The sequence below is a fragment of the Halichoeres trimaculatus genome, unplaced genomic scaffold (genome assembly GCF_033239565.1).
Source record: "Halichoeres trimaculatus isolate MK-OKI-2021-1 unplaced genomic scaffold, fHalTri1.1 fHalTri1_scaffold_2, whole genome shotgun sequence".
Lineage (NCBI taxonomy): Eukaryota > Metazoa > Chordata > Actinopteri > Labriformes > Labridae > Halichoeres > Halichoeres trimaculatus.
In genome coordinates this window covers 12,186,512-12,202,754 of record NW_027437180.1, presented here as the reverse complement: position 1 = coordinate 12,202,754, position 16,243 = coordinate 12,186,512, and the positions used below count along the sequence as shown (strand labels likewise).

The following is a 16,243-nucleotide window of genomic DNA, read 5'->3' as shown; positions in this document are numbered from 1 at the left end:
GACCAATAAAATGTTTCCAAAATGGACTGCTTATGTGTACCTCTATGTGTTTATGTTGGAGTAACACTATTTAAAGGTGTTCATTTATCATAATAGCAGACTGATGTAAAATTGTCTAAAGTTTAGTGTGTGGATGAGTGTTGTATTTAAAAATTATTCGGCTACTAAATTTGATTGTGCTATAGAAAACTATTCGACATAGATACAATATCTTTTTGTTGTTATTATTATTTCTTAATTTATCATTGATACACTAATGTTGTTTTATAGTATGGTATCAGAAAATACTGACCTAAAAACACTAAAAACTGCCTCTTTATTTTACATAGAATAAACAGGATTATTTCACCTGCTGCGAATTTCCCTGGGCAAAATATACAAGTTATAAAAGTTATAGCAGAAATGTGCTTCACAATCTGTGTCGGTGCCACTCTGTAGGTGGCGCTGTCAAGTTGACAGCAGCTCGGAGCCTCTCAAACTTCCCTTGGTGCTTTTGAAAACACGGAGTTAAAGAATGAACACAAAGAGTAAACTACATTTTCATCCGTTACAAACACATACTTAGAAGACATGTTTTACAAAGAAATTAGTATTTCATTATTTAGATATTAGAATACTTTTCTGTAAACCAAGTGAGGGTTTGTTTTATTTTTGTTATTTTGGTAATTTGGTTTGGTAAATCCATTGCCGTGCAGGAAATCCATTCCGGGCTTTCGATAATATCCAAACCGTCAGAGTCTGTTGCTCCGGGAGGAGAGGCGGGTAAAGATGTAAACACTGACCCATCCTAGGGTTACATTGTGGTTGATAATAGTCTGTTGCTTTACTTTTTTATCAGAACTAACCACACATTAATTATTTACCTCTCTTTGTACATTCTCATTCTTGCTACTTATTTAAACGGTGACCAAAACGCTGAAGTTTACCAGAACAACGTATGCTAACCCGCTAGCCAGTGAGCTACATATCCCGGTCAGTGTTATATTGGCACTTCGTTCTTATACTGACGTTCATATCTACTTTATCCTGATGCTACTTAATGGAGGACTACAGCACGTTTGTACAGCGTCTTCTGTCCTCTCTGGAAAAGAGGGGAGAAGAAGACAACAAACCACAATCTCCATCCTCTCTCATCTGCTTCTATGGACGACCCATCCTTCCTCCTCTGGTATTATCTCTGTCTTATTATATTTATGACGAACCAACCATCTAAGTTGGGCCTTTTGTTGTTTGTCTACGAGACGCTATCCAACTGAAAACTACAAAGGAGACTGTCTTTTCAGCTGTTGAGATATTCATATCACTGTGGAGTTTTTGAAGGTTTGGGCACAGGGAATTGTAGCTGACGTTTTAGTTCAATTTACAATTTGGCCAAATGATACAGTCAGTGTTTGGGGAATAGGAAAAAAAAAGAAGTGAAAGAAATAACTTCTTTGTGGCAGCCTTGTGATAAATGTACATCTCATCTTCTGTTTCTGGTACCAACAGCTCTCAGGGGAACAAAGAGAGGAGATGCAGGGATACAGACATGCTGCAAAGAAAGCTCCTGTCCACAGAAAGTTTAAGACAGATTCAAGAATGGCATACGTGCAAACTATTCTGCACAGTGTTCAGGTAAGCACTGAGTTTCTTGTGTTTTTTTTTCTTTTAAAATAAAACACGATAAATTTGTCATAATAAAAGGGACAGAGGCTTAGTGAGGATACTTCATATTCCAGGTATGCCCTCTTAACAAGTTGCATGACCACCGCTACCATAAACAGCACTACCTGCTTCAGCAGACCCATGTAGTGACCTATAACTACCTACCCAAACACATGACCCACACTATTGGCCCCAATGTGCCGATAGACTGGATGCAAGAGGCAAGACATTACTGGGATTATCAGTCTGTTATGCTTGGCTCCTGACACCTCAGGATGGCTTAGCACTTAGCTCTGGTGTCCTAGAGCCACTCCATCAAAACGTATTCATGCAGTTGTGTCATCATGATAACCTCATGAAACATGTAGAGAGATTTGCATAGAAAAAGGAAGAAGAAAAACATATTTTTTGTTTCCAACTGACACTGTTTGTTGTTCCTTTGTTTGTAATCCTACTTTATGATACTGGCTAAGCACCCAGACAGCTTAACCCTATCCAGTCACGCTCTAATTATTCTGATGAATGGAGTTATAGTGTAATGTTATTTCCTTGCATGAGATGTTTATTTGAACTTGGTTCCTATAAAATGAGTAAATCAGCCCGAGTAAAATAACACAGAAAATGTTTGTTTTTTTTCTATCTTGGGATTGCAGCTAAGGAAGACACCAACACTGGAGGAGTTGCTTCAAGAGTCCCAGATCAGCCCACAGCACCATAACACAACCACACCAGTGACCCATGATCATCCAAAAGATGATCCACTGCTCTCACCAGCATCTCACAGAGAAGTAAAGGATGGTGTTTCTCTCCCTCTCTTCACATCAACATCATATAGTGCCTCTCTTACAACTGATGTGACACCTCAACTGGAGGGCTGCCTTATGGATCTACATCCCAGCCAACATGGACCACAGCCAAGTCCCTTAAATGGTGTAAACCACCAGTCCTTGGGTTATGCGACCTGCACAAATGTTGAAAACACTTCCGGTGTCTCTGGAGGTCTTGACTCAGATATGGAAAGCCATAATGTCGAAACATCAGAGGGCGCTCAAAGCTTGGGGGCTTTTTTCCTTCACACTTCAAACACGATAGCCAAGATACCAGATATTATTAGCTATCCTCCAATTGACGGAGAGGAGCTAGAGAGGAGTGGAATTGAATCCTCCTTTTATGATGACTTTGCTTGTGTTAAAGGTATTTGCTGCTCTGAACCCCAGGAGGATTCAGTCATATGTGAAAGTTTACAAGGAGAAAAATCTGGAAGCAGTGAAGGCAGCACAGGGAGCACCACAGTTACCACAGTTCTTGACCCTGACAAAGATCAAAGACCAGGGAGGATGGAGGACCAAGTATGTTTGTCAGACAACAGGAGCTTTTCAGACAATCCCCAGTCGTCAACGACGATAAGCGTTCAGCACTGTCCATCAGCAGAGCTGAATGTTCAGCAAGACCCCACAGAAACACAACAAACAGACCTCCAGGAAGATGAAGAAGAGCCACTGGGGGAGCCTCATCGTCTGAGCCTCCAGGCGCTGTTGAAGAAGTCTCAGGAGTATCGGCGCCGCCAGCGAATGCTTAGGAACCAAGCCAAAAACAGTAAAATTCAAGAGAGGACCCAAGAACAGCCAAGAATGAGGGCAGAGGAGCCAAGCCTCTCTGATAAGGAGAATGATGAGTCCCTTCACAAGGGCAGTCTGTCTGCAGAGAGAAAGACAACTAAAGAAATGAGAAGCACATTTGTCCCATCAGGACAAACGTCACCAAAGAAATCCTGGGACAGTGAGAGGACAGTTGAAGGGGAGCTTTTTGGGGAAAGGACAAACTGTTTTATTGAAACTTTAACAGGAGATGGAAAAACAAAGGGAAGGAGTGGTGATGATGAAGAATTAACCGTAAGAAATAATAAGCTAAACATCTCCCAAGAGGTCACGACAGAGTCGAAAAAGATCAGTGCCTTACCCCAGAGACACACCATGTCCACAGACACTTTGTCTGACCAGGAGGAGATTCTTTGTAAGGCAGGCTCTATGGATTTTCCTAAAGGAGAGAGGAAGTATCAAACCATCCCAACCCCAAGTTTCTGCTCGAGTCCTGTTCGCTGCAAAAACAAAAGCAGTATCCAAGATAAAGACGCTGTGGACAGGACAGGGATCTCAAAAGTTGTCATCAATAATGGTTTGAATCAAAATCTAAATCATCCAATCCCATCCAACGTGACTCCTATGGATGAAGATGATTTCAGGAGTTCACAGCAAATTGATCAGCTCCAGTCAAATCTGTCTGATCTGAAAATCTTGGTTTCAAACCTGGAGTACACAATGACAGAAAACTTCAGGAACCAGAGTCCAGCTGAAGATAGACTCACGCAGAGTGATGAAGAAAAAAGCAAAGAGGCGGATAAAGACCAATGGACGCTGCAGAGGAGACAATCATCAGACAAATCAGTGTGTGAAGATACAGGGTCTGCACCGAGCATCAGTTACACAGATGATGCTCCCGTCACAGAGCAGGAAACTAGCCCTGAGGCTGTTAACTTAAGTGAGCTCAGGCTCGTTAAAACCTTAGTTACAGAGAGAGGAAAGGAGAAGTGTTCTGGTAAGGATGGACTTTCAAAGAGTAATAGACACGGTGCCTTGAGAAAGCAGCAGCCGACAGCTAAATGCCTCCTCTCTGCAGCACAGCGCCAAAGGATTCCTGACATGTTCAGAAATATAGACACTAAAGCTGCAGCTCCACCTGACACGTCCTCTGTGCTGTTAGACACCAGCAACCAGCCTGTGGAAAAAAGGAATAAGGCCAATGAAGAGTGTTACAACTTATCACACTCGCCATCTCTCAACCAGTCCTATGATGTTGACGCACCATCCGGACTGTGGCTGCTCGAGGGGTCAGGGCCTGACTTGGGCCTAAGGGGTTGTTGTGTTCAGGAGCAACAGCTGACCCCAGAGAGCGAGGGGGAGGGTCAGAGTGGGGTGTCCAGGGTTAAACGCAGGCTGCTCATGCACATGTCAGAGGAGACACCACAGAGGAAAACAGAAGTCGGTGGAGGATCAGGCTCTGTGGTTAGGCCCAACTCCAGCTCTCCTAAAGGTAAGGCTTTAAAAATCTGGTCAGTTAAGAGCATATGGCAGAATTCTTCAGGGCAGAGCTTACACAGAAACCCCAAAGACTTTCAAAGAGCTTGCTAAGAATTCAATACTAACTAGATTGAACTTAAAAGATAATTGTACCTTCTTTTCCTGATGTAAAAGAGGCAGAAAATCATGAGAGGCAACAGACTACATAGTCTGTGAAACAACAGAACAGTTGTTTGCTTTACTCTTAAAAATACTTGTTAGTGCTCTGCAAAAACAGAAATCAAAGCAAGTGTCTTATTTTTATTATAATTGGCTTATTGGACTTGAAATGTGCCACATTCACCTAACATGTTCAGAAAATGTCTGATTTCAAGAAAAGGAAGAAAAATTTGCTTGTCTAGTTTCTCGTATGAAAGGGGACATATCATGCTTGTTTCTCCTTTTCACTCTGCCAGGCTAGGATGCCTGTAAAGCTTTTCTGCCCTCAGTACAAGTCATTTAGTTCCTTCATTGCCCCACAATAGCATTCTCAATATCCTCATTTTAGGCCATTCTGAAGATCTCGTTGAAACGCTCCGTTTTGAGAATGACCTCCAGTAATCTCACAACGTCACAGCCCTTTGTGCTCTGATTGGTCAGTTCTATCAGAGGGGCGGAGGAGGTAGAGCCAGGGGGCGGTTTTTGCAGCATGGCAGTATATACAAAATCGCCACATTGGATGGAGCAGACCGAGTGAGTTTGCTGTTTGCCAAAACTTAACTGCAAGGCATTGATAGCACTAATAAAATGGCAGAGTGTAGGATACGTCCTTTTGTATTGGACCCTGAGTCAGACCCGAACGGTTCTGCAGCTCAGGAGGAAGAAAATCCACCTCGACACAGATCATCTCAGGACGCTTCAGTGTGGTGAGTCAAACCGGTACTGTAACATGTATAGTTTATACGTGGAAATAAAGGCAGACTTCACCAATAAACTATTTCTATAACAGGGCTCCATCCTGCTCCTTCACTTTTCTCTGTCTGTTTTATCCATCATGCTGAAAGTGTAGTCTAAAGATCGCCTCTACCGTCAGTTCGTCACTATGTTATTACCGCAGCATTATTGTGGTCCAGGTTCACAGTGCATGTCAGAACAAGCACGCAAATATCACAGTCTCACAAGTATTACAACGTCTGCTAAAACTACAGTGTCTTAACTGCTAATTCACCATGTAAAGCCGAGCTGCTCAGCAGAGCAGAGTCCCTGAATCCAGCATCTGAGGGGGTATACTCGGCTCTTGGTGGGTCTATCCCTCGGTGGCGGTTGTGTGACTAACTGACATCACAGAGGAGGAGCTGCTTTATCAAATTACTCCAATAAAAAGAAAGGATCCTCGTGTCGTCACGACGGTGGAAGTCTTGCGGCCAAATGACCTATTTTCAGAGGCATCAAATCTCGTTCTAGGATATCAGAAAAAATACAATATCTCATTTTTTGAAAATTCAGGGGGTGAAAGGTCTTGTTTTCAAATTTATTATTTTATATGTAACTATTAAATCAGGGATCAGCATGATATGTCCCCTTTAAGAAAACTCTCAAGGAACTGGACAAGTACATTTTTCCTCAGTTGTCAGATTTATTTCTTTTCCACTTTGTGAAAGAAGCAAAAAAAACCAAGATTTTTTTAGTGCGATACAGAATTTACACTGCTTATTCTATATTCTCTGCCTTCAGCTCCGTTGAGGTGGACTGAAGGCTTTGGGAGTCTGAGGGAAAGACAGGAACGGCTGAAAGAAGCGCACGCTGCTCAGATCAGAGCCCTGCAGGAGGAGCACAGGAGACAGCAGGAGGAACTGCTTCAGGTGAGACGACACGGAGAGATTATTGAGTACACAATACTTAGATTTTATTAAACACATCTGAAAACAAAATAAAGGGTTTACAACCCTAAAGAAATGTCTAAAAAGAAGGTAGGTGTTTGATTTTAAGAGTGTGGAGGTTAAACATCTAAAGAAGAATGTGTTTGGAAAAATTAGGCCCAGAAGTGAGACAATTAATGTTCTTAGGGTAAAGGTCGATGGTGTCTTTTTACATTATTATTCACATGATCACATTGTGAAATTGTACAAAATAGCCCTAAATTATAGATTATCTAATAAAGGGCCTGTTTCCTTATTTAGGATCCTGGTTTTGAACACCTGTGACCTTCAGGTGTAGGTTTGGATTTTCATGTAAATGTGTTTCTATCACAGAGAAAGAAACCAAGCAGCATAGCAACAGCAGGAAATAAAACCTGGAATTACACGTCTATAAAACAAGCAGACATTTATCATTTTTAAGTACGGTTCAGACAAAGTCACACCAACATTTCCTCCATGCCATTGGCCCGCTTCTTGCACCCGATTGCATCACTTATTGCTGTACAGATCTAGTGCTGCACAACTCCTGTACAACAACCGTAATTCTCTCCCCTAGTGTTCCTGACTCCACCCAAAGTCACCTTTCAGAAACCAGGAGTGGATGTCTCAATCCACTGTTTTATCTTGCTTACTGTTTCAGAAAAAAAATCACCTAAATATGACAGAACAGTGACTCTAGAAATTTAAAATCAAGAGAAAACCTTTGAACGTGTGTGTTTCTGTGGCATAGGAGCCCCCACCTCCACACACACATAAAACACACACATGTAGCTCTACCTGTTAGAGCGTGCTTTTGGAGACCTGGGTCGTAGGCAGACAACAGACATCTGCTCATTACAAGAGACCTTCAGACTCTCCCCAGTATAAAAGCGCACACACACACACACACACACACACACACACACACACACACACACACACACACACACACACACACACACACACACACACACACAGAGGAATTCTACCATAAATGTTTCATTACATCCCTAAGAGGCGAGCTGGCATGGTCGCATCTTTCTCTCGGTGTGTGTGTGTGTGAGTGTGTGTGCACGCACGGGCACATGGCAGACTTCAAGGACGCCTGCTGCTCTCTGGCAACCAGTTCCCTTTCCTTCAGCTTGTCTCTGTATTTGTTCTTGGCCGGTGTCCTTGCCCTATTAATCACAGTCTCAGTTTAATTTATGTATCCTTAACAACAATATAATTAACATAAGCTGTTTAATAAAAAGACTTCTCTCCGCCTCCCCTCTGTCCTTCCATCATTTGTGATTTCGTGAGAGTGAGCTGGCTGGACTCTCTGGTGGAGAGGAGAAGGGGAGCGAGGGAATTGACACAGAAAAGGAAAGGATAATTTGTTTAATTCATGAGCGTCTGTGGTTAAGTGCCAGATCGTCCCACTGAGTGCCACAGCTAATGGTCCCATCTCCTTCCCGTCTTTTTTCTGCCTCTAATCCTGCACCTCGCTTTGTTTTCGCTCCTTTCTCTATTCAAAACCGTTTTTACTTTTGGGCTGCATTAATTTCTTCCATCTCTCCTGTCTCATCATCCCTGTCATCCTTCTCCTCTTCCTCCTCTGCTCTCTCCATCATCTCATCCCTCTCCACTGAGCTCCCCCCTTCTGTCTCTCCCTCTCTACCCTCAATTAATTTCTTCCTCCTGCCTCATTTGCTGTCCTTTCCAATTCAATATTTTCCAACCTTGCCTGCTCCCAAATGTGCCTGCCGTGCACGCACACACACACACACACCCACACACACACTCTTCTCCTGTCTCCCTCTCTGTCTCTTTCTCAGGCGTTGGCCGCACGTTTCCGCCTCCTCCAGAGCGTGTCCTTCCCCTGCTCCTTGTCCGGCTCACGTCTTGGGGACACACTGACCTTTACGAGCCTCTCTCAGGTATCACAGCACATTTTTCACTCATGTCAGAGATGTTAGAAGCTTGTCCTGCTTATCCTTGTGTCCTAACAGTTTGAATTCATCACTCGTTTGCTGACACGCTCATGTAAAACATTTCCTCTCCTCAATGTCTTAATGTCCATCATTTCATCTTCATTATATCTCTGATCTGTATTCAGTCCAGAAGCTTCGCCTTGGTTACACCGTAGCAGCTCAACAAACCAGCCGAGCTTTAATGCAACAGCTTCAGAATCAACAAGTGACTGACAGTAGATCAGCTGCTTATTATTCTGTTTATTATTCTCTATTATAATGATGAGCAGCAAGTTCACTTGTGTTGATTTGCTAAACAGATGCCAACCAAAGGACCTTGAGAATCTGCACGGGAAATTAATTGGTTGTCATTGATGGAATTAGCATTCTCCTCTCTCTTCCCCTCTGCTCCTCATTATTCTTCCCTCTCATCACTCCTTCTCTCCTCTTCCTCCTTCTCCTCAGCCTTCCAGCACACTCTCAGAGCACTGCCGCCCCCTGCTGTTAGCGGTGGTGAAAGGTTTTCTGACTCGCAGGCTGTTGAGGACGGAGAGAGTGGCACAGCTGGTGCGGACTGTCAGGGTGAGTAGTCGAAGCTGCATCACATCTGTCTCCATACGCATTTCATCTTTCTGTTGATTAAAGTCATTACAAGAAAACAGCAGTGGTGTACAGCTAACAGCGGTGAATGTGTGTGTGTATTTTGGACCTGTAGGACACACGGCAGCTCCTCTTGGCCCTCCGGCTGCAGAGCACCAGCGTAGGAGAGTTCAGCAGCAGACAGGACCTTTTGTTGCAGGAGCGACTCGCTCTGCAGGTATTAAAGCAAACACACGTCATAAACATCTGTTAACCTCCTCCCTCTTCTCTCCTCCGCTGCACACAGAGCAATTATTCCCTCCATTAGCAGTTACCACATCAGATAGTCAGAGTACACGCGTTCATTCAAGCCGCTGTCTGCTCTGTAATTGTTTCCCCACTCCAGCTGCGCGCAGCACGCTACGAGGTCAACAACATATTCTTCAGCCTGTCAGCCAGAGAGAGGATGCAGCTGATCAGCTGGGACCGGGAGCTCACCAGGGAGAGGGAGCTGAGACGACAGGTAACCTTTTCAGCCGCTGTGTGCGAACTTAAGATTTTATGGAAATAGAAGGAATGTTGTGTGCTTAGAATGAACAGTGACACTATTGACAACAACACAAAATGCTCTATCAAAACTCTGTGTGTGGAAAGTCCTGTGACTGTTCAGTTGAAAATACACAGCTGTTTATTTCTTTACATTGTGGTTTTTGAAAGCAGTAACCTCTTGTTTGTGCTTATTTAGAGCGGGAACACAGGTCACCCCAGAGGAAAGAGTTTACTGTCTGCTGCAACACAAAAATCACTGGAGAGGAAGAGAGGCCTGATGTGAGTTTCTCCTCAGGACATGAGAACATTTTTGCATTTGTGTGTTTACACAAGAGGACATGGTCATTACACATATGATTACATCAAAAGACAAAGGAATCACTAAACATCGAAATATGAAATGATGTCTTAACTGTGATAAAAGCCTTCTTTCTCAAATTATGTATTGGGGTTTTGAAACCGACTGAAACTCCTATCAACAACCTAAAACAGTAAATGTTGAAAAGTAATGTTTCTGTAAGTGCTGTCATTGTTACTTTCAGGTCTGTAGGATGAGGAGGTTGAAAGTTTTTTTCAACAATGCGTTGCTAAAATAGAAAAGCACAAAGAGGTTTGAAAATAATAATTAACAGGTGTGCTGTCTCTACCAATTTTTTGAATGCAAGTTATAAATGACTTCTTGTTTTTTTGTAGGTTTCTACTTTTTTGCAGCATGTGCACACATGCTTTTTAGTTAATAATAATAACAACAATAATGAAATCTTGCACCACAGGGTAGACTCTGCCTTTGTCATCAGCTAAAAGCGTGTCTACTCTTCTCTTTAGGATGCAAAAAAAGGCAGCAGGAAGACATACCAGAGGTGAGACGAAGACTGGACACAACGCTGGGTCCTCTCCCGAGCAGCCACTGGAAACCAAACGAGGACAGTTTAGAGCAAATCCTCGGAGGGTCCCCAGGAGCACTAACTCCTCTAGACCTAGATGACACTCCCCTAATTGGCCCCAGTGAGCACCTCTAATAAGGCCTCTGGCTATTACACAGACACGACAGTACTAAGTGTTGCTAAATCTAAATTTGACACTAAGAAAGCCATGCAGGTTGTACGCTTTGAACTTTCACCCTCTTAAAAGCTAGAATGTAACATAATTGCAGCAGGGCAGGGTGTTTGTCTTAGATGTTTCAGAGTGGTCTTCGGAGGCGTGGTGCTGAGGTAGAGAACAAATATACCCACAGCCTCTGTTAGGTTCAGAAAACTCAGGTCTCCACCACCAGCTTTAGAATAGTAATTTTAAAAATGCGTCCTTCACACCCTGTATGCTTTAATTAAAGTTGCTGTTGTATGATGCACCCATCACATGGCTTGCCCGGACAGTGATGCTAGTCATACCATGCTGAAGACACAATCATTTGGGTATTAAGTGAGGGCAGTGCTGCTCAACCCAGGTGGTGAAAGATAGATCTTACAATTTTATTGTCACAGCACAACAGCATACAAAGGTTTTGGATGGTTTTCCCTCTTTTCTCTTAAAAACTTAAAATAATCCATGCAGACTTTGTTATATGGGTTTACATGTTGTTTGGAAAAACATGCAATGAGCCAAATGGACAACAGAGGGAAACTTAGCCCAGTTCATCTATGGCCAATTGTAATTGCACCTGTACATTTGATAACTTTGTTAGATTAAAATGTTAAACCTGATGGTCTGTCTGTTTATGAAAAATGACTTAAAAAAAACAGGTTTGTTTGTATTCAGCACCAGATTTTGGTGTTACTTGAACTCAGTTACTCCCATGTTTGGCCTTCACTTTTATTCTTGGTTGTTTTGATAACGCGCCAACTTAGGGCCTTGTATTTTTGTATTGTTATGGACCTGTTATTATTATTTATTTATGTTTGGTTTTTAATAAAGTTATTTTTTAACTTCTTACACGTCTTGGCATTTCTGACCTTAAAGCTTCATTTAATCATGTTAAGACTCCAGACAGCAGAGGGCGCTGTGGGGCATTTGGGTCAAGGATGTGAACGGAAACCATTGAACTCCTCGGTCGTTGATCATTGGTGTTTTGAATTGAGCTTCTTCTCAGCTGATATCTGAATAGGATGGCAGAAGAGGCAGATTCTGGTTTGTCTGTTCGGGCGGAGAGGAAGGCTTTGGAAAAAGCCAAAATACTTCAACGTGAGAGCGAGAGGAAAACATTCAGACTGGTGAGAAATGTCGGGCGAAGATCTGTCACTAAGGCTAGCTATGTCGAGCAAAGCAGCCGGCTAAAGTGGCTCTGGTGTCTTTAAATCCTTCACTTTTTCTATTTTCCCTTTAAACTGAAGGTTGGACGGGTTCTGAAAAAACCTGAGGCTGAGCGGTCAGAGGAGGAGGCCGCGGTGTTGTTGCTGCACAGAGACACTGTGGAGGAGCTCTGCAGGAGACAGGTCCGCAGAAATGTGCTGAAGAGGAAGCAGGAGGAGGTGAGGCCAACCGAGTGTGTGCTATCCGGGTAGTTAGCTGGGTAGGAACTAGTTGGTGTAGATCTTGAAGTTAGAGAATGAGAAGGTTTCATGTGTGTTCAGCAGTTTATAACTCTTAAAGTGCCACTTATCAAACTGCAAAGCGTTGCCAGCAATCTGCAATCTACAAAACAAAAATCCTAAAGCAAAGTGCCAAAAGATAGCAGAGACACATCAACATTTTGCTTTCGTAAGTTAGTCAGTTCAGTAATGTTGAGAATATTGATTATTCCTTCTAGTGCCTTAATGCTTGTATCAATGTTGGATCCTGAACAAGGCTAAATGAGCAAAATGGGTGCTGTGAAAATCTGAATTTAATGAATCAGACTTTATTTATCTTATGTGAAATCACATCAAATGCGATGACAAGATACTTTTAGAAACATTTACAGGTCTAGATCTTTTAATGTTGTATTATCAACAGAGATACAACACCAAGACAAGATGAGAGGTCTTACTTCATCCAAATCCACAATGAGTAGAGACCTTTGCAGCATTTAGAAGTTACTGTGACAAGGACAAACTTCCCTAAAACAGACAGAGAGAAGGACACACAGACAGTCTGGAGTGTGGCATTAGAGTGGTCATAATCATACTTAAGCTGATAGAGTAAAAGTGTAAAGCTGTAATGTCTGTAAACATTAGTGGTTATATTTACTTACTGTTTTGATCCCACATAATTGTTCATATGAGGCATAACAGGATTCACCTACTTGATCAAACTTGAAGTTAAAGTAAACTTAAGCTGAAAAAAAACCCCTTGTCTCACTTTTTTTGTGCAGTCGTCAATAAGTAGAAGCTTCCATCCACAGTCCTTGTAAAAAAAAATGTTGACAGTTTACGTGACCTTTAAGGCTCAAATGTCTACTTGGCAACATGCACTAATCTTATCTGTGGACTTTGTAGGTATTTGATGATGCTGATGAGTTGAAAACTAAAGTCAGGCAGCTTGCTGATGCAGTCAAACAAGCAAAACACCTGGTGGTTTACACTGGAGCAGGAATCAGTACGGTACGTACACTCACTCTGCTTCGTACACCCTAGTTGCTCTTTAAGGTTTCACAGGACTGATGTTGTCTTTTCTGTCAGGCTGCTTCCATCCCAGACTACAGGGGTCCTAATGGAGTGTGGACACTTTTACAGAAAGGACAGACGGTCAGGTGAGGGGTGGATCTTTTATATCTGGTGTGATTAATGCTGCACATTCTGTTAATGTGAATTAGATGATCACTGCTAATACCATCTTGTCTCACTGTACAAACAGTTCATCTGACCTGAGTAAAGCTGAGCCAACCCTAACTCACATGTGCATAAAGATGCTGCACAAAGAGAAGCTGGTGTGTGAATCTGAGATTATTAGTGTGTGTGTATTGATAGATGTTTCATTATCCCACATAGTGGTACATTCATATGGTGTGTGTTTCTTCTTCAATTAAGATAAAGCATGTTGTTTCTCAAAACTGTGATGGACTTCACTTGCGAAGTGGACTGTCAAGACAAGCTATGTCTGAGCTTCATGGAAACATGTTTATCGAGGTGAGACACACACACACAAACCCTGAATGTTGAAATTTCAGGTACTCAAAACTGTCCACAAACCTGTCCCTTTAACTACTTAATAAAAGAACTAATCTTTTTGCGCCTTTAGAGAGATTTTTCAACAGATTTATTGTTTTCTATCTAATGCTGAGAGTTTAATAACGTGTCCTTACAAGCTGTTTTTAATGTTTCCATCAGGTGTGTACATCCTGCTCTCCTGTCAGGGAGTATGTGCGTTTATTTGACGTGACAGAGCGGACTTCACTGCACAGGCACGGGACGGGTCGCAGGTGTAGACACTGTGGAGGGGAACTCAGGGACACCATTGTGCACTTTGGGGAGCGTGGAACACTGGAGCAACCTCTTAACTGGAAGGGAGCTGCAGAGGCTGCCAAGATGGCTGACGTTATCCTTTGTCTCGGCTCCAGTCTGAAGGTAGGGTTTATAAATCAGAGTGTGCCTGCATGCGGTGTATAATTTATACTTTTATCATTATTGATTACAGAGGCTGGTTTTTTATACACTGGAAAGATGCATTAGACTATTTTAGGAACTGTCACTCAGACAAGCTGTTTTCACTCTTCTAGGTGCTGAAGAAATATGCTTGTCTGTGGTGCATGAACAGACCGGCAAACAAAAGGCCAAAACTCTACATTGTAAACCTCCAGGTACTTTGAGCTTTTACATTTAAACTAAGATGTCAATAAACTCCCACCTAAGCTGTGGATGTGCTTTTGTTCCAGTGGACTCCAAAGGATGATCTTGCTGCTCTGAAAATTAATGGCAAGTGTGATGAAGTCATGAGACTCCTGATGGAGGAACTGGGGATTCAGATTCCTTTGTATGACCGGTGAGGACTTTATGTTTTTAGTTAACTCGACTTTCACAACACAAACTCCCAAATCTCTCCAATATTTATGAAATTAGCTGTTTAGACTTTTTTTTTTTTGCAGTAAAGCACATTTATTTTAGTATCTCTCTCAAACGCACAGACAGTAGTTAAGTCAGGCTCTCTGGCTCCAAGTCAAGTGTAACTTTTGTCCCCACAGAGCAGAGGACCCCATCTTCAGTCTCGCCACACCTTTGCTGCCAGAAGAAGTTGACAGCTACACACGTGAGATCATAGCTCCCCCTGATGGGCAGGGGGATAATTTACCTGACTGTGAGGAGATGACAGAAGAAAGCAGGTCTGTGCAGGGTGGCTGGTTTGGACGGGGATATGGAAAAGGAAGGAAGAAGAAAAAAACGGTGTAGTTTTGAGGACACAAATGATGACATATGTGAAGTGATATTTTCCAATAATGGATTCAAATTTCAGTCCCATCATGACAGTGAGATGGACTCAAAGGTGCTATTACTCATTGGCGAACCAAATGCAGTAAGAGTGTTTTTCTAAGTGTGTGTGTTAATGTGTAATATGCAGATGACACTTTGCAAAATCAACATAACTAGTACAACCTGCAGCTTAAATCATCCTGACCCAAATTTGCTTTGATTATTACACCTTAAAGAAACCTTGGCTAACTGTGTCAAAGGTGAGGTGCGTGATACTTAGATATATTTTTTGTTAGATTTAGCAAACACCCCCAACAGATCATTTGCTGTGTGCCATGTGTTTGCTCAAGATAAAGCTCCAACTTCTAAAAAAACCCAGCAGAGCTCTAAGTAGGGATTAAATGTTAGTTGTTTTTCTAACAAGTTGTAAATTGGTGCTCTAAAGTTACTTATTCAAGGTGCAACATGCTGCTGGAAGTATCATCATGTGTTGGAAACACTGATCTCTTAAGATACTGTATGTTAGCTCACTGGACGTGACATGGTGTTTGTTTCTAGAAGTAGTCCAGAAGAATATCAGTTGATTTCTTATGACCAGTATTCGTTTCTTGGCTGCACAGCTATAACTGGTAAGAGACTTAAAATGATTAAGTCAGTTTCTACATGTGTTTTAGAGATTTTCTTGAAGTTTGAAACTGTGTCTGAATGTAGCTTTTTGTGTTATTTGTTTTATAAGAATTTATTTACATAAATTATTTCCTGAAGTAGCAGTTTACCCTAGCTGAACTGTCACCTCTCCTCAGGTTTGCAGGCTCTGTAGTACAGCTACTACTTTGAACCTTTGTTTACTAAAGTTATTACATTTTCCGACCATATGTTTACATCTGTATCCCAGTGCAGAGTCTGCACGCTGCTGTCTCTTATTTTGTGTACAAAAAGTCTTTTTTTTTTCTTATATCTTTTATTGTTCTGTTTTATTTTTCTTGTTAAAGTTACTGTTTACTTAACAAATTGAAAAATGTGTCTCAGGAATATCCAGTATTGAAAATATTTACATTGCTTTGTGCACAGTGACAGATGTTATACGTGCCACAATAGTCAAAATGTTTCATATTCCAAACACTCAAGCCAGAGTTATAAATGAATGTGAATACAACTTGGTTTTAGTAGTATTTTGCAAAAAAAGATGCAATAATTGTGAGACATTAAAGTGTTTCTGATTTTTTTATGTACTGTTGTTTGCTATG

General features: G+C 41.9%; 2 protein-coding genes across 2 annotated transcripts; both read left to right on the top strand.

Annotated features, from left to right (window-relative positions):
• Positions 1 to 748: 748 nt before the first annotated feature.
• cp110 (centriolar coiled-coil protein 110) lies at positions 749 to 11,607 on the top strand. Its single transcript, XM_074698853.1, has 10 exons — positions 749 to 1,168; positions 1,489 to 1,614; positions 2,298 to 4,734; positions 6,435 to 6,562; positions 8,416 to 8,517; positions 9,016 to 9,132; positions 9,266 to 9,367; positions 9,536 to 9,652; positions 9,875 to 9,957; positions 10,504 to 11,607. The coding sequence occupies exons 1-10, from the start codon at positions 1,040 to 1,042 to the stop codon at positions 10,661 to 10,663; spliced, it is 3,501 nt and encodes a 1,166-aa protein (XP_074554954.1). The 5' UTR covers positions 749 to 1,039; the 3' UTR covers positions 10,664 to 11,607.
• Positions 11,608 to 11,700: 93 nt separating this feature from the next.
• On the top strand, positions 11,701 to 16,228 carry sirt7 (sirtuin 7). The gene is made up of 10 exons (XM_074690576.1): positions 11,701 to 11,885; positions 12,006 to 12,143; positions 13,089 to 13,193; positions 13,272 to 13,342; positions 13,447 to 13,519; positions 13,620 to 13,718; positions 13,920 to 14,156; positions 14,309 to 14,389; positions 14,465 to 14,571; positions 14,771 to 16,228. Exons 1-10 carry the CDS (start codon positions 11,781 to 11,783, stop codon positions 14,973 to 14,975), a joined length of 1,221 nt encoding a protein of 406 aa, XP_074546677.1. The 5' UTR covers positions 11,701 to 11,780; the 3' UTR covers positions 14,976 to 16,228.
• Positions 16,229 to 16,243: the final 15 nt, after the last annotated feature.